The sequence below is a fragment of the Cercospora kikuchii genome, assembly GCF_019650295.1.
Source record: "Cercospora kikuchii DNA, contig_00003, whole genome shotgun sequence".
Lineage (NCBI taxonomy): Eukaryota > Fungi > Ascomycota > Dothideomycetes > Mycosphaerellales > Mycosphaerellaceae > Cercospora > Cercospora kikuchii.
In genome coordinates, this window is record NW_025408584.1 from 754,308 (window position 1) to 770,506 (window position 16,199).

Genomic DNA, 16,199 nt, shown 5'->3' on the forward strand with positions numbered 1-16,199 from the left:
AAGCGACAACGGATAGCTGCGTCCGAATCCTACGTTCGTAGCACAACATATGAGGATTGGGCGACAATATGCCATGACCCTGTGCCAAGACCATAGACACTAGTCCTGGAAAGCTAATCGTGTGGTAGAAATCCAGCCACGGCGTAGAATCAGCTGCATTGCTGCATAGCTTGAGCTGTTTTTCCGTGCACGAATCAGGTATTTGCAAGAAGATACGAACTGTCATCGCAGCATGTCCTTCGCGTGGCTTTTCTTTGAAGTCCGCTACCCCAGAAAGCTTGTTGTCGAATGCACCACGGACCCATGCCCTCCGGGCTCGACCAGGCCAATGGCTCTCGCTCCATGCCGAGGCCAAAGCGCCACTAATACAACCTGAAATACGTTGCATCCAAGCGAGCAGCAACGTTGTAGCCGACCTGGTTCTAGCTCACTCGATTCTCTCAGTAGTATACTACTTTTTGGGCGCGGAGGAGAGGACCGTGTCTCCGGGCAGGCTGTTCGTGCCGGACACAAAGGACTCCGCACCCTGTTCGTTCCAGGATCACATGCGTGGCCCCATGGGGCCAAACACCTTTGTGTTGGGTCGCAGGTAAGCCTTGGCGAGGAGGATATAGATGCGACAGCAGAGCTGCATTTTGCGTTATTGCTCCTCAAGCATACCCACTTTGACACTTTCTTGTGACACGACTTCAACATGTCTGGAGTCGTCGAAGAGAAGAGCGCGAATAGCGTGGTGGAAATCATGAATGAGAAGGAGGTAAGATTCATAATGATCCGAGATTTGTTGATGTGAGTGGCAGCTGACGAAAGCAGGCCGGACTCGTCCAAGTAAAAGTCGTGAAGGGCAGCGATGCTTTCCATGAAGCGAAGGCTAAGGAGCCCACGCCGTTCCTCCATCCAGTCACCATCAGGTTAATTGGTTGTCTGCTGCTCGGATGCTTCTGCCAGTAAGTGGCTCCGCTTTCCCGAACGCCATCGGCCATGTCCACACACGATGTAGAAAGATGCCTAGAAAGAGTTTGCTCTGACATGCTTAGAACAATGAACGGATACGATGGATCTTTGTTCGGAGGACTTGGTGCCAACAAGGTCTTCCTTGACTTCTTCAATGGAAGCGTAGATGGACCTTGGCAGGCCATCAACGCAGCAATGTACCAGATTGGGGGCGTGTCTGCACTGCCATTTGTTGGTCCTGCTATCGATACCTGGGGTGAGTGAATGATGTCTGAAAGAGGCCGAGTGTACCTGGAGAAGCAGTCCACTGACTGAGAACTAGGCCGAAAGGTCGGAATGAGCATTGGAGCCTGGCTCATCATCCTCGGCGCTGTCATCAATGGTACCACAGTCTACACCGGTGATGGCGGACAACTCAAAGGCGGTCGCTTCTTGCTTGGTTTCGGTGTCTCCATTGTCTCTGCAGCAGGTCCCATCTACGTTGTGGAGACAGCTCATCCATCATGGCGTGCCGTCATCACTGCTTACTGCAACACGTTCTGGTTCACAGGATCCATCATGGCCGCTGGGGCAGTTCGTGGCGGACTCAACCTTGCAGGCAACACTTCGTGGGTGCTTCCAGTGTACCTGCAAATGGTGTTCCCTGGCCTTATTGCAATCTTCGTCTGGTTCATCCCGGAATCTCCTCGGTGGCTTTTTGTCAACAATAAGCGCAGCAAAGCCATTGAAGTTCTGACCAAGTGGCATGGCTATGGCAACCCAGATTCCGCGTGGGTCAAGCTCGAGGTCTCCGAATATGAAGAGTACCTCAACACCAACGGTGCAGTAAGTCCAATTGCCAACCTTTGCGGCCAGAAAAGTACACAGCTGACGTCGCGGATCGCTAGGATAAACGATTCTGGGACTACTCTGCTCTCTTCGGATCCAGATCGGCCAGGTACCGTATCGCGTGCAACATCGTCTTCTCCATCTTTGCGCAATGGGCCGGAAACGGAGTGCTTTGTAAGATCGGACTTTCGATGTTCTTGCCACACAGACGCTGACTTCTAGCCAGCATACTTCTTGCCTGCCGTGCTGGAGACTGCCGGATACACTGACGGAGTTGAACAAGCCAACATTAACCTTGGATACAGTTGCTTCCAATTTGCCTTTGCCTTGTTCGGAGCCGCGTGGGTGGAGCGCATCGGACGTCGGCCGCTCATGCTGTTCTCGATGACAGGCTGCTGCATTGTCTGGATCGGTGTGACAGCCGCGACGGGAACCTTCAGTGAATCCGGCGATACCAACGCGGCTGCTGCTAGAGCTACTGTCGCCTGCATCTTCATCTTTGGAGCCACTTACTCCGTGGGTCTCACGCCACTGCAAGCCCTGTACCCAGTGGAAGTCTTGTCATTCGAGGGTCGTGCCAAGGGCATGGCCTTCTCCGCTTTGGCCGTCAACGCTGGTGGTCTGTTAGGCCAATTTGCCTGGCCCATCTCACTTCGCAACATCGGCTGGAAGACCTATATCGTGAGTACCAGCTCTGTCTCCTGCCAACGAAATTGATGAATGCTGACGATAGCTAGATCTTCGTGGTGTGGTGCGCCATCCAGTCTGCTGTTTTCTATTTCTTCCTTCCAGAGACCAAAGGTCGCACTTTGGAAGAGCTAGATATGATCTTCGAAGCCAAGAACCCGGTGAAGGAGTCTCTCAAGGCCCACAAGCTCGCTGTGGCGAACGACGGCACTGTTCTTGCATCGGAGGACGCGTGATGGTATGGGTGAAAAGAACAATTGAGTGATCACAGCACCAGATGAGATGTTTGCAGTGGGAAAGGAGGACGAACCTCGAATGATGAATAATGCAGTCTTTCCCGTCGCTCCTCCTTTACATCTTCCGATTTCTCATGTACATGGAACGGTAGGCCCATTCAGGAAAGCCCGCTCCTCGTGAGGGCCGAAGTGGGAAAGTCCGACGGAGTGGCGGGCCGCACAGCCGCACAAGCTCACACTGGCCTGGCGCACCCGCCAGATCAACATCACCATCTGTGTCTTCATGCTGTCTATCAACTTCATCTGTGTTCTGTTCATTCACGATTGTATAGACCAATGACGCAGTCTACAGTTTTTTGAGTCCTCACTTGTTGCTCCTCTGCAACATTTGCTCGGAGAATCTGTATATTCCGAAGCTGCCCGAAGCAGCTTCGTCCACTTTGTTTCCTAGCTTCACCTCCAGCAGCAGACGCTCGCGACCATATCTGGGATATTGCGTGCAATTTTCTGATGCTACTGGCCGTCGCTACTGTTGAAACGCATTGCCCAAGCGTAACGCTGCACTGGCTGGCGGAGTCCGAAAGAAGCATGCTAAATTTAGATGCACAACATCAAAACGTTGTCCGATCTTGATTCTACTTACCACAACTAATAGACATTGCCCAGCATGGCTTCAGAGGAGCAGCTCGACAACATCTTCCGGATCATCGCAGAGGCTGTATCGGTAGAGCCGGAGGAGCTCCAAGATTATGAGACCTGGAAGTACCACGGACTGGCCGGATTACTGGCCACAGCAACGGCCTCGGACATTCGACAACAGGTCAAAGTTGAGGTGTCTGACAATGTCTTTGAGGCTTACCCGACAGTAGGAGGTTTCAAGAAGCACCTACAAGGTGACAGCAGTACGACTAATGGCAGCCACGACTTGCCTAAGCCTGACGATCCTTGGCAAGACATAGCAAAGCCAAAAGTGCCTCTCTCGATAGTGCTGCAAGGCTCACCAAGCAATGCGGCTACTGTCGTGTTTCTCTTCCCAGATGGAAGTGGTGCTGGCACATCCTATGGCACACTACCAAAAATTGCAGAGGACGTGTGCCTAATCGGACTGAATTCTCCATTCTTGCGTCAGGCCCAGAACTTCACTTGCTCAATCGAACGCATGGCACGGTTGTGGGTAGACGAAGTTCGAAAGCTACAACCCAAGAATAAACCGTTCGTCCTCGGTGGCTGGTCTGCTGGTGGCTATTACAGCTACGAAGTTGCCAAGCTGCTGACGGCAGCTGGGGAGAAAGTGGATCGCCTTATTCTTATTGATTCGCCATGTCGCCTGCAGTACGAGGCTTTACCAGAGCAGGTTGTCGCAGAGCTCACGAGGAAGGGTCTCATGGGTGCATCTGGACAGAAGAAGGCGCCCGAATGGCTTGTGCAACATTTTACGTCGACTGTCATCTCGGTGGATCGTTACATGCCTACCACACTACCGAGCCAGCACGTCCCATCAAAGGTCGACTTTATATGGGTCAAGGAAGGCTTGGTCAAGAGCGTTGCAGAGTCTGGGCTGGAAGTGGATCTGAATATCAAAGTCACTCGCTTTCTCCTGGAGCCACGAGGCAATCTGCGAACAGAAGGCTGGGAGAAGCTACTGCCAGGTGCTCGGTACTTCTTCAACTATATGACTGGAAACCATTTCCAGATCACGCAGCCACCTCATGTAAGTATTCCGGCCAGCCGAACACACTGTCGATGCTGACACTCGTACAGTCCGACAGCCTCGGGACCATACTCGGCCAAGTACTCAAGACGTGAAGGCCTCAAACGTCTATAGAGCAGGCGCTACATTCGGCCGTGTCCGGTCAGCGATCGCCATTTGGTATACGCTCCAGCTTTGTTCCTTTGGCCAAACCTCAATCAGACGGCCAGCGACAGACAGGATAATAATGACATGAATTGAAAGCACTAAAACGCGCGTGTCCTTTCTGGGCTACTTTTAAACTACCGCTACCTGGCTATAAACACCCTGCAAGTGACAACCTGTTCGGCAGTCGAGGGATTCTTGCAGGTTTCGGTGGCTCGGACTTCTACATTCGCCCGATCCGAGGAGTTACCACATCTGCTAACAGAACAACACGTCTCAGTGGCACGTGATACACTCAAGACATGCAAAAGCACCCATAGACCAACAGTACAACAAGTCGTTGGCGCTGAGCGGCCGCGCATACTATGCAACGACTTGTCGATCCTTGATAGGGTTCTTCGTGCCCCAGGTTTCCATACGTCATCAGGATTTGTAGAGTTGAATTCCTTCGCAGGCAGTGTTCAGCTTTATATATCTTTGAGCACCTGATGTATTCCGCGGGCCAGTGCGTGGTCGCAACACCAAAATGTTTTGGCTTGCAGTTCTAATTATCAGCCGTCTGGCTGTTGCCCAGGATATGCAAGCAGTGACCGCGCAAAACAATACCTGGAATTTGACCTTTACTCTTACCGATGATCAGATAACCCGCGCCGGACTCGATAAAGTAACTGCAGAAAACGTCAATATTGCAGTGCGATTCGAGCAGACGAACTGGGCTGGAAGTAGTGCGGCCAATGATCCATTCTACACACCTCCAGCAAACTCCTCGACTTCACCTCCAGGCTCGCTTTTATCTGTCGAGCATTATACCAACACGACTTTGTACACTCTACCTCCCAATACGGCAATGTCTCGGATTTTGTTCCAGTCAGAGACAGCGAATGGCACGGCCGTGCCCGCTTCTGCATATGTGCTTTGGCCCTGGATGCCTCGCACTGATCCCGAGACCGGTCGTCTGGCAGTCGTTGGCTGGGGTCATGGTACCTCGGGGAGTTTTGGCGAATGTGCGCCAAGTCACATTCGAAATCTGTGGTATCAGTACTCTGCTCCTTATGTTCTGGCTCTGCAAGGTTATGTTGTAGTGGCCCCAGACTATGCAGGTTTGTCCTCTTCCACAGCGACACAGGACATCAAAAGGAATACCATTGACCATTTTCATAGGTCTTGGCGTTACTCACACTGCCGAAGGCGCAAGCATCAAACATGCCTATTTCGCAGCGGCTGCTTCAGCAAACGATCTATTCCATTCAGTCAAGGCAGCACAGCATGCTTTTCCTGAGCTGAGCTCGAGATTTGTTCTTATGGGCCACTCACAAGGTGGCCAAGCTGCATGGGCCGCTGCCGAACGTCAAGCACGACAACCAGTTGACGGACATCTCGGCACGATCGCTGGGTCGCCTGTAACTGACGTTGAATCGCAACTGCGATTACTTCCGGCTTTGGCAGCCTTGATTGGACCTTACCTAGCCGCTGGCCTGGATTCAGTACTTCCAGATTATTCTGCTGCAGACCTCTTGACGGAACGTGGCCTCCAGCGTCTCGAGCTGTTCAAGGAGCTTCAGGCCTGCAACAATGTGGGTACTGTGCTTTTGAACGCACCCGGTCTCGTCCGCGAAGACCTCCTCGATACCTCTGCCTTCCAAGCCTTCAAGCACCTCGCCAGAGTAGGGGGTCAACCTGTCGCAGGACCCTTACTCGTGCTGCAAGGCAGCGCCGATTCTCTTGTCCCGGCAGAGCTATCCACGCAAGCTGTGAACGAGACCTGTACAAGTTATCCCGACAGTCAGCTGGAGTATGTGCTGTTGAATGGTACTGACCATGTTGCCACTCTGGATGCTGGACAGCGGATCTGGCTCGACTGGATCGCAGACCGTTTCGCGAACAAGGAGATTGCGTGTGGCTGCGTGAGAAGGAACTACAGCTCATTTCGCCCACAGGATACCTATCAGGCAAATGGCAATTATTACCTGGAGTATGCGACGCAGTCATACCAGATCGCATGAGTATTGTCGAAGATGCTACGTCTTACATCCGGACTTCAGAGGTCAGAGGAAGCTACAGTCCGTCACATCCATTTGGGGTCCGGAAAGCAGGGCCCCTAACTCTATGCTTGCACTCTCAAGAATCTGAACCGGCCGACTTTGGATACAATGAGCTGTCTGATTGGCAGTGATCGATGCAGAATTGCAGAGTAAACGCCCTGTCCCCAGTATCCGCGTATGCATTTGACAGACTGTACTATATCTAATCCACAATGCAAATCACATGTGAATCAGTAGTGAGGCTATCACGATCTCCAAACCTGGATTGTGCAAACCACGCATCCTAGACACTTTTGCAGATGCCTGTTCCGGCGATTCCGGCGAGACTCAACACGCTGAAGATTAATCATCTAGAGCACGGAGAGCAGGGATCAATTCGATTTTCGGTGCTTACTGATTGTTATCTGACTGAGCAGCATCATCTTTGCCAGGCCAGAGGCTTGCAACTAGCCCCAATCGTGCCCTAACAGAATCACCCAGAAAATGCTTTCCCTACCACACCGCAATGACGATGCAGAGACAGTTCTATCTGCCGAGCCTAGGCACAGTTCTTGAAACGCTTTGTTGTCATCGCGCCCAAAGCCGATTCGCCTTTAGGACTTTCGTTTCGAAGCACATATGTTTATGCCGCCTGCACAATGAACTTGCAAAACAATCTTGACCGCTTATCACTGACTCTCCCTTCACGACACAACCTCGTATAGCCACTAAGTCGCCAACATGAAGTCCAACAATAGCACTGATACGATGTCCGCTCACCTCAGCCGCCTCCCCCTTGAGATCTACGAAATGATCTACAACGAAGTCTTCGTTGCAAAACCCGTAGTCCGGCGAATCCGTCGAAGAGCAGACGGAAGTTGTGGAAAACATCGTGTTCCACATCTCATGCACGTCAATCGAGATTCAAGAATCAAATTCGCTACGAGCTACTACAGCAATTCGGTTTTCATTTTCCCAGAGCCGTATGATTTGTTCGCTTGGCTGGAATCTGTGCCCAAGGAGTATCGGAAGTTGCTCAAGGATATTCGATATATTGTGTCGGATTTGGATGTGAGGAATGGGAGGGCGGCATGGGTCAGGAGTTTTTGGATTCAAGGGTTGCAGTTGAGGGTTGGGAAGGATATTGCGGAGGGATTGAGATTTCAGACTACGGCAGAGGTGAGTACTTACGATGCTTTCAGTGCGGAAAAGAGTGATAATGGGGCTATGCTGACCATTTCCAGCTATTGAAAGAGCTGGAAACGCGGCCGTCAGTCGATGAGTGTGCAGTGTAGGACTGCAAGATGAGTTGCTTATTGGTCATGCTGCAGTTGTGTGCCGCATTTTACTGGAACTCTGCAATGGATGTTTACCGACCTATCATGCTCTCAATACAATCATACCTTGCGGCACTCGACGCTGTCATCGCGCTACTATCCTTTTCTCCGCACTCCTCAATACGATATACACCAAAGCGGTCACGATGAAAGCCATCTCAAAGCCCAAGTCCCCAGTCCTGGCGCCTATGGGTCCTGTGTACCACACCTGAGACATAGAAGGAACAATGAGCGCGATCGAGGACAACCCGGCTGTAATGGCTGCAATGCCGAGAGGTAGGCTCTTCGCAGAACTCCATATATTATGGGAATACGTCGAAGCATCCGACCTTCTGAACCAGACATGCTCAACAACCACCACTGCCACAAAAGCAGCAGACCAGTATCCGATCACGCCGATGAAGTTTTCCAGGTTTACAAAGAAGCTTTTGGCAGCCTCGATGGAGACAGGGATAACGATTGCTGTGATGAGGATAGCAAAGAGGGCTCGAGGCACATGGACCAGATATGGAATCAGCAGCTGAAAGTTAAGCGTTATGGCGTACATCGTTGCGGCAAGGTTTCCAATTAGTGTGAGGGACAGGATGACGACCAGAAATTTGCCAAAGCCTCCTGCAGGCTCGAGCATGGCGGCTAGTACTCCTCCGACAGATGTGCGTTCGTATCCAGCTTGCCAGGAAGGCACATTGGGAACTGCACCACCAATCGCAGCGCCGAGGATCATGAGCGGCACTGTTGGCAGGAAAAGGCCAGAGTAGGTGTATCCAAAGATCTTGCGCCGTGGAGTTGTAGGAGGCATATAAGTTGCGAAATCCGAAGCAAGTGCCGCCCAAGGAATGAGAAAGCCAGCTATCAGTGCTCCGAAAGACAACATCTGTGAGGCAGAAGCTGCACTCTCGAGCGAGACTTGCTTGTGCAAGTGTTGTCCACCACATCCCGTAGCAACAACTATTGAGATGACAGCCGGAATCCAAGCGTATCGTTCGAAAAAGTGCAGAACATGGAAGCCACAGAACGAGACGACAAGTCCAATGAGCCCGATAATGACGATACCAGCTGTAGGTGGTAATCGGCCACTGTTGACTGAAGAAAGCGTTAGACCTCCAACAACGCTATCAATAACGCAGAACCCAGTCAACGTCGCCAGGTTCAGTAACACGGGAAGTGACACGCCATAGTAACCAAAGCTGTAGCGTGCTTGGATCATCTGCCTCATTCCAGTCGCTGGTCCTAACGTCGCAAGGTAGGCCGTTGGAATTGTACACAGCAAGCTGAAGAAGAGTATTACTAACGAGGCATCTCGTAGTCCTAGACCAAAGCTTAAGGTGCCAACCATTCCAGTCACGATGGGCAACAGATTTGTCGAGAGAGTAAACCACAACGTGAAGATTCCAATAATCCTGGTCTCGTTCCGTTCATATGCTGGCACAGGTTCGACGCCTGTCTCTTCAATGACGCTGAGAGTCATGAGTCTGCGCCAAAGAAGGACCAGCTGCTGTGGCATTCTCGGGTTCTTGATCTCATTGTTCCGAGTTGGCATTGGGCCATTTTCGAGGTCGTGTTGGCTATGGTCGGCATTTTTGGGCGGGTCCATTTGATCAGCTTGCTCTCACGGAGAGTATAGATATTCAAAGAGAAATGTCATGAAGTACGGTCTTGCAATCGGTTTGGACTTATACCCGAGGTGGCAATGCGTTTACTCATGGCGGCGAAAACATTTTAGGATCGCTATCTGCGCCCTAGCGGGCCGAGATCGCTGTGTCTCTGATTGGTTCTAGGATCCCGTCTTTGTTGGAGGAGAATCAGCACATATAATTCAAAGAAGCAGAGGTAGCCATCCTCGACCATATAGTGCGGCAATGCATTTGATCGAGTAGAGGAGTTCGAACGCAACGTAGCATGAGTCGTTGAAGCACTGACCAGATCATCAAATCTTGTGCAAGCTTGATGAGCCAAGCTGTCCGCCCGCTTTTGTAAAGCCTGTCGAGTCCTGGTACTGTACCGCGCTGCTAATGAAGTTACTTGCAGCCCATGCCGTGATAGGTCAGTGCATAGGAAGTACTGTAGCCGCGGGGCTGCAGACCGCAGCCTTGTCCGGCGGCACCACGAAGCAGAACTTTATAATTTCAGCTTCATCAATGCTCCTTCCTACTATGTTCATCCGAATGATGAGCTCCAGATAGACATCGCAGCATGTTTCTGTCCACAGCAGTACGGTTCGAGCATCGGTGCCCACCACAGCCGGTCATTTTCGGCAATCAGCCCATGAATTCGGTTGTACGACCACCGTGCCGACAAATGCCCGCTTGAGGAGTTGCCTTCCAAGATCCACTTTCTAGTCAGACCATCCTAAGGAAACAGACTTGTCTTGGCCGACAATCGTTCGACAAGTCAACAAATCGCAGAGTGCACGATGAACCAATGGAATAATCCGAGCCCATTTCCTAGTCCACCACTAGCACAGCCACCTACAGTTTATCAGCCTCTCCATCCATCTCTGAGGGGTCTCTTGGACCCAGAGTATGTTGCTTTCCACGACACGTGCCTCCAGTACTTAATTCCAGAGGAACAGCTCAAATGGGACACGTCGACAAGATCTCGTCTACCTACATTAGCAAGTCCATCTGCGGAGCTCAAGGTCGGACAGAAGCGTGACATCCAGCTTGAACACTGTGGTGTGCGTGTTTTCGTACCAGAGTCGAGTCAACATGTACCTCGGTACCCAGTTTTGTTATGGTTCCATTCGGGAGGGTGGGTGAGTGGAGGACTGGACAGCGAGAACGACTTTCTCACGTATGTTTGCCAAAGTAAGTGAGCCACGAGACCGGACGTCCCGTATATTGACATTTTGAAGCTTCCCAATGCATTGTGATCACTGTTGATTATCGCCTTGCGCCCGAGCATCCTTATCCGGCAGCAGCAGAAGACGCCCTGGAGGCCCTGACATGGCTCAGAAAAGAGGCAGCGAAATACTATCCCGTCGATCTTGAACGGGTAGCAATCGGCGGCCACTCTACGTGAGTCATGGTGTTTTCTTTATCGGGATTGGCTGACTGTGTACAGTGGTGGAAACCTGGCGGCGGTGCTTGTCCTGGAAGCTGCTTGCTTGTTTCCTTCCTTCAAGCCAGTTTTGATGTTGCTGATCGTGCCTGTGATCGATAATACGGCAACTCCAGGCAATGGATGGTACAATCTGAACGCTCCATGGCTGACACACTCGAGGTTGTTGTGGTATCGGAGCATGTACCTGCGAAATGGGCCAAGCCACGAAGAAGACTACTCCACCCGAGAGAAATGGCAAATATCTCCAAACCTGGCACCTAGCAAAGTGCTGTCGAAATGTCCTCGGACATGGATCGCTGTCGCAGAGTATGACTTGTTAGCGACCGAAGCATTGGCATTCTCCAGCCAGCTCCGCGCGTCTGATGTTCAAGCGACTGTCAAGATGTATACCGGCTCCACGCATGGCATTCTGGCTCTCAATGGGATATTAAGCAAGGGTCGAGAGCTCATGCTGGATGCTGTTCAAGCGCTGAATGAAGCGTTCTGGCCTGTGAGAATTGATCCTTTGATGGGCTGGACCCTTTCCGCTTGAGTGCCGTTTGAAGGTTGCACAATAGGAATCATCCTGCCAGACAGGACTGGACAAGATAGTTGAAGCCAGGCATGATGACGGCGATAGACTGATACACCATCGATGCGATGGCCAGAGCAGTTCTCGATCCCGGAAGGTGGCAGAAACAGATGCCGAAGAGTCTTGGAAGGGGGAGGGCTAAATCGGGAAAATGCGTACAGGAGCGGCAGGCACGTGACATGTCTTTCCGAACCACTCTCACCAAATCGAAGACAACATCCGCATGGAAGCAACGTCAACTTTGCTGGAATCATTGAATACTTGGCCTGAAGTGCAAGCTATACAACTTCCGGGCCTCCCGATCGCCTCGATATGTCTCGACGCGTCTCAAAAGCCTGAACAGCATGTCTCGTTCGGGACAGCATGACAATCACTTCGAACCGCAGACTTCATGACGAATCCAACAGCGCAGAGAGAGCCTCGATATGAGAACTTCGAGTTCCATTCGAGCACTCTACTCCTCCCCGCCATATTCCGCAATGCCGGCCTTCGAATTCAAATACTCATTCCTAACACTCAATCAGTATTCTAGCTCTCGAACGCCACGAATCAAACATCATGAGACTCACCTCTCAGTTGCCCACTGCATCGCACTATACGCCACGAACATAGGAATACCCCAATAGAGAATCTGCCCTCGAGTCCTTCGAAACGTATTGAAGATCGCAGCCTTGAAAGTGCCGGCAAGTGGGTCGACACGGTTGCTATGAGCAAGAGATGGTCAGCACATATCTCAGCCCAGACTACTCTTGTCGAGTGACGGTACTTACCCAGAGATTGCATATGTGACGATGCCCTTTTGGCGCAAAGAACGAGGATCTCCCCATTCGCCTTTGACAAGTCTATCCCGATGTCTAGTCAGCTCTGTTGTACCTTATGCTGAGCGTGAAGTCGAACCTATGAGGATCGTTAATGTCTTTCAGACCGGCGCCGCCGTGACCGCCTCCACCTCCCATTGTGCTACTCGTGAAGCAAGAGAATGAGAAAATTGAAGTTCAATTTCACGAAGAAGCGATTAGGAACATCTTCCTATAAGCCGACTTAAGTATCCACCAACACATCAATCTCGACACGGAACAAAGGCTTTGCGTCGTTCCAGCATTCCTATTGCTGTCTCTTGGTCCTAGGGCTGGAAAGCTTGGCTCGGATCCTTCTTCAGACTTCGGACGAACTCGTGTAGATGCTTGGCACAACTACGGATTTAATGGGATCCGGACATGCTATGGCTAGCAGATGGCATTGATAGCACACCACAATATGTCGCAGATTGCAGAAGTCTATTTCGCAGTTCGTTGGGCGCCCGCTTGGAGACCAGTCTCTGAAACACCACAAAGCGAAGCTCGGCACGGAACCCGGAATACTTCGGTTCCTTTGCTGCTCCACAAGAGATCCAGACCTGAGGCCGACAATCACATCTCCTGATGCCAAGTCAATGCAGCTGTACCAGATACGCACTCGCCGTCAAACTCGCATTCGAGTTCTGATCCCAATTCCTCCCAATCCCTTTCGCATTCTTGATGAAACAATTCCCAGCCCATGCCGGAATACTGTACGTCAAATTCGCATAGAAGCTCACTGCCGTACAGCGGTCGCCCAACATATTTCCAATATCCAGTTGACGATTCCTCTTCACGCATTCATCCATGCAGGTCTCGAAATTATAGACAGTAAGACCGGCGAAATTCTTGACGATGATAGAAGAATTATCGTACGCGGTTTGGTTGGTTTTGTAGGAGACGTAGCATTCTTGTGCGAAAGAGGAGCCGAAGGGTGAGGCGTAGACTTCAGAAGAGTCGCAGGAGAAGGCGGTAATGCCGGTATTGCCAGAGGTGACGAGCTCGCTGCTGAGAACAGGTATCAGTGGCTGCTGACAGATGTGAAGTGGCTGACTGAGTACTTACTCAGCATCGTTCCCTGAGCTTGAAGAGTCGTTGGAAGAATTGCTGTCGCCAACTGCATATCCGATGCCTATCCCGACACCAAGAGCGACCAGTGCCGCTATGACCATGGCCAACGGCCAAACCCATTTCCTTTTCCCGCGAATAGTGTCATCACCATCTGCTCTGGGATCTGGAGGCACCGTCGTTTGCATCGACTGTGGAAACGCAGGCATGAAAGGTTGCTGGTATGGTACAAAACCTTGTGTTGGCTTATCTTGTTGCGAGTAATGCACCGGACTCTGGTCGAATGTACTTGTTGTAAACGCTGATGCCAGGATGGGTCCATCGTCCCGCTGGAAGGACACTTCAGGCGCTTGGTCCTGCGCGTCGAGCGAGCCTGATTTCTTGGTCTCCATTCTGCGTCTCCTCAAACAATCAGTATGAGGAACAGGTAGAAAGAGGACCGACAAGAGGTATCGCTGACACGGGTGTAGATGTATCAGAGTCTTGCATGTCAGCAGCGTGAATTGCGAACTCTAGAGCGTTGGTGATATGCTGTGCTACATCGGCTCACGCTGACTGCTTCTTCCGCCGACCAATAAAGAGGAGGAGATATACACCGCAGCACGCCGAACCAGTGAATGACTTTCTGGTCTGCATGGAAGTCGATCTTGTGTCAGACTTCTGTTGGTGGCCACGTTTTCATGCTGAACCGCCACACTCGAGTGTTGGCTATCGCGCTCATGCGTCTGCTTTGAAACGTGTATCGCCAGACTCAGCAATTTCTTTCAGCACCACTTCCATCGCTCTTCTGACAATTCGGGTCATCGGAAGCACGACTGGTCGCTGAATCCCGTCTTTGCACCAGACCTCCTCAGCAGCAGTATCCTCCGGTGTCACACTTTTGGTCCAGCGCAATTCGAGGATCCTGGTCTTTATCATGGAGTCCACTTCATTCGTGCCAATCTCCCGACACAGTTGAAAATATGGCAGCGAATACGGCGATTCGACGAGCTTCTTCATCACATGAATAAGGTGCTCTGGTGTGAAAGTGGCATCGTCAGCTGCTGTACTGATTCCTGCCGTTGCCACGGATAGAGGGGAGTAGGTCTGGAAAGTGCTTTTGGTCAGATGGAACTGCAGTAATGTGTAAGCCTGCACAAAGACCGCGCTTTGATAGACCGGAAGCTCGCCCTCAGCATTAACCCAGCTGCTGACGTAGTCGTTGATGTGAGCCAATTTCCCACCGAAGGCCTCGTACACATCTTCGAAGCTCAATTTATGCTGTAGGTGTGCTGGAATCATTTCCTGAATGGTACCATCGAAGTAAGTCCGAGTCTCCTCTTTTGAGCAGTCCCCAATCGTCAGAAGTTGGGTGTGATGTCCAACATTCATGCTTCGCAGAAAATGATGGAAGAAAGAGTCGCTGGTTGACAGAATGACGTGGCATAATCGGTCCTGTTTGGTGAGAACAAGTAGAGTATCGAGAAAGACCTTCAAGCTCAGTCGGTCATTGACGAGGGCAGGCAGCTTGTGAGCCTCATCCATGAGGAATACGATCGGTCGTTTCTTGAACGGCTCCGCGGTTTCTTCGTCGTCTTTACCCTTCTTCTGCGTGGTCTTGGACTTCGCGTACTCCAGAGCCGACGATGGTTTGGTGGCATCGACCTGTCGCGCTCTTGAACCTTGCTCGTCCCCTCCTTTCTCTGACACGGCTTCGTCGCCTTCTTGCTTTCCAGTCTTGGGCTCATACTCCCAGTACTTGAGTAAACAACTCTGCAGCGATTCCATCAAGCTCGCCAGATCCGCAACGGTAACCGTATATCCAGCATTACCAGCATTATCCGGCTTTTCCTTTTCGAGCAATTCCAGTTGTCGATGCTTAAACGTGAGTTTGTTCTTATCCATCTCCTCATCATGCATCTCCTCAAAAAAGCGCTCGAGTTGCTCGCAGAGGGCAATATACAGTGTTCTCAGATCCGCAAATCCGCTGATCCTGAGATCGAACTTAACGACGAAAAAATCCTCTGTCGCGAGAACTTCTCTCAAAAGTGCTGTTTTGCCCACGCTGGTAGCGCCAAACATCACAGTCAATTTTGGAGTGTTCGACAAGACCTTTCGCAGTAGCTCTTGCTCGACTTTCCGGCCATGGAAACCAGGCAACTTGGAGAAGGTGTGTTTTGGAGGGATCTTCTTGGCTTCATTTTGCAGCTCGGTCTCTTCTTTGGCTTTCTGGAGCATGTCCTTGGATTCTTTGAGCTGACGCAAGGTCTCCGCTGGGTTGGTGAGGACACCGAGGATCTCGCCCATTCCGAAGAAACATCTTCGCTGTGGCGTTGATAGACGGAGGCTGCTGATCGGAACGCGACAGAGCTGGCGCCTGGCGATGAGGGTCGCCATCTTGATCAATTACCTCCACCACGTGGTTTCTAGCATTGCGCTGTTGCAGATCAAGTATTCTTCAACGTTTGTTGTTTGCTGCATCTTGAATGATTCTGGGGCTCGTGAATGTTGGACGCGTCGTGATGACGACGTGGAGCGGAGGGAGGCCCGTTCCTACACAAAGCTGTCAACGCCTACAAAATGGAAAGACTGTGCATCATATCAACTCAGCTGCAGCCGTTATGTTCTGAGCAGACTGGTATGCCGTGATGACAAAGATCATACTTCTGGACAGTTGAGCATCAAAATCAGTATACTCGACACGAGCTCCATGTACCAAATACGAAACTCCCACCAATACCACAGCTCTCATCTGCCAACCAAA

General features: G+C 51.3%; 9 protein-coding genes across 10 annotated transcripts; 5 read left to right on the forward strand and 4 right to left on the reverse strand.

Moving 5' to 3' along the window:
* Positions 1–694: 694 nt before the first annotated feature.
* Positions 695–2,705, forward strand: CKM354_000468800 (uncharacterized protein; the record flags this gene model as incomplete). The annotated part of the gene is made up of 7 exons (XM_044799934.1): positions 695–757; positions 814–947; positions 1,038–1,210; positions 1,277–1,779; positions 1,842–1,956; positions 2,009–2,463; positions 2,520–2,705. The coding sequence occupies 7 exons, from the start codon at positions 695–697 to the stop codon at positions 2,703–2,705; spliced, it is 1,629 nt and encodes a 542-aa protein (XP_044655869.1).
* A 667-nt stretch (positions 2,706–3,372) lies between these two features.
* Positions 3,373–4,511, forward strand: CKM354_000468900 (uncharacterized protein; the record flags this gene model as incomplete). Its single annotated transcript, XM_044799935.1, has 2 exons — positions 3,373–4,416; positions 4,467–4,511. 2 exons carry the CDS (start codon positions 3,373–3,375, stop codon positions 4,509–4,511), a joined length of 1,089 nt encoding a protein of 362 aa, XP_044655870.1.
* An 896-nt stretch (positions 4,512–5,407) lies between these two features.
* Positions 5,408–6,563, forward strand: CKM354_000469000 (uncharacterized protein; the record flags this gene model as incomplete). Its single annotated transcript, XM_044799936.1, has 2 exons — positions 5,408–5,660; positions 5,722–6,563. The coding sequence occupies 2 exons, from the start codon at positions 5,408–5,410 to the stop codon at positions 6,561–6,563; spliced, it is 1,095 nt and encodes a 364-aa protein (XP_044655871.1).
* A 759-nt stretch (positions 6,564–7,322) lies between these two features.
* CKM354_000469100 (uncharacterized protein) lies at positions 7,323–7,832 on the forward strand (the record flags this gene model as incomplete). Its single annotated transcript, XM_044799937.1, has 1 exon — positions 7,323–7,832. The coding sequence occupies one exon, from the start codon at positions 7,323–7,325 to the stop codon at positions 7,830–7,832; it is 510 nt and encodes a 169-aa protein (XP_044655872.1).
* A 171-nt stretch (positions 7,833–8,003) lies between these two features.
* On the reverse strand, positions 8,004–9,512 carry CKM354_000469200 (uncharacterized protein; the record flags this gene model as incomplete). The annotated part of the gene is made up of 1 exon (XM_044799938.1): positions 8,004–9,512. The coding sequence occupies one exon, from the start codon at positions 9,510–9,512 to the stop codon at positions 8,004–8,006; it is 1,509 nt and encodes a 502-aa protein (XP_044655873.1).
* Positions 9,513–10,331: 819 nt separating this feature from the next.
* On the forward strand, positions 10,332–11,513 carry CKM354_000469300 (uncharacterized protein; the record flags this gene model as incomplete). Its single annotated transcript, XM_044799939.1, has 3 exons — positions 10,332–10,725; positions 10,773–10,935; positions 10,982–11,513. The coding sequence occupies 3 exons, from the start codon at positions 10,332–10,334 to the stop codon at positions 11,511–11,513; spliced, it is 1,089 nt and encodes a 362-aa protein (XP_044655874.1).
* A 493-nt stretch (positions 11,514–12,006) lies between these two features.
* CKM354_000469400 (uncharacterized protein) lies at positions 12,007–12,508 on the reverse strand (the record flags this gene model as incomplete). The annotated part of the gene is made up of 4 exons (XM_044799940.1): positions 12,007–12,061; positions 12,122–12,256; positions 12,323–12,394; positions 12,450–12,508. The coding sequence occupies 4 exons, from the start codon at positions 12,506–12,508 to the stop codon at positions 12,007–12,009; spliced, it is 321 nt and encodes a 106-aa protein (XP_044655875.1).
* Positions 12,509–12,981: 473 nt separating this feature from the next.
* Positions 12,982–13,945, reverse strand: CKM354_000469500 (uncharacterized protein; the record flags this gene model as incomplete). 2 transcript variants are annotated; one of them, XM_044799941.1, is made up of 3 exons in its annotated part: positions 12,982–13,396; positions 13,454–13,829; positions 13,882–13,945. In XM_044799941.1, the coding sequence occupies 3 exons, from the start codon at positions 13,943–13,945 to the stop codon at positions 12,982–12,984; spliced, it is 855 nt and encodes a 284-aa protein (XP_044655876.1). The 2 variants fall into 2 exon arrangements, with proteins under 2 accessions (XP_044655876.1, XP_044655877.1); XM_044799942.1 differs by lacking the exon at positions 13,882–13,945 and having other exon boundaries at positions 12,982–13,393; positions 13,454–13,848.
* Positions 13,946–14,173: 228 nt separating this feature from the next.
* Positions 14,174–15,832, reverse strand: CKM354_000469600 (uncharacterized protein; the record flags this gene model as incomplete). The annotated part of the gene is made up of 1 exon (XM_044799943.1): positions 14,174–15,832. One exon carries the CDS (start codon positions 15,830–15,832, stop codon positions 14,174–14,176), a length of 1,659 nt encoding a protein of 552 aa, XP_044655878.1.
* Positions 15,833–16,199: the final 367 nt, after the last annotated feature.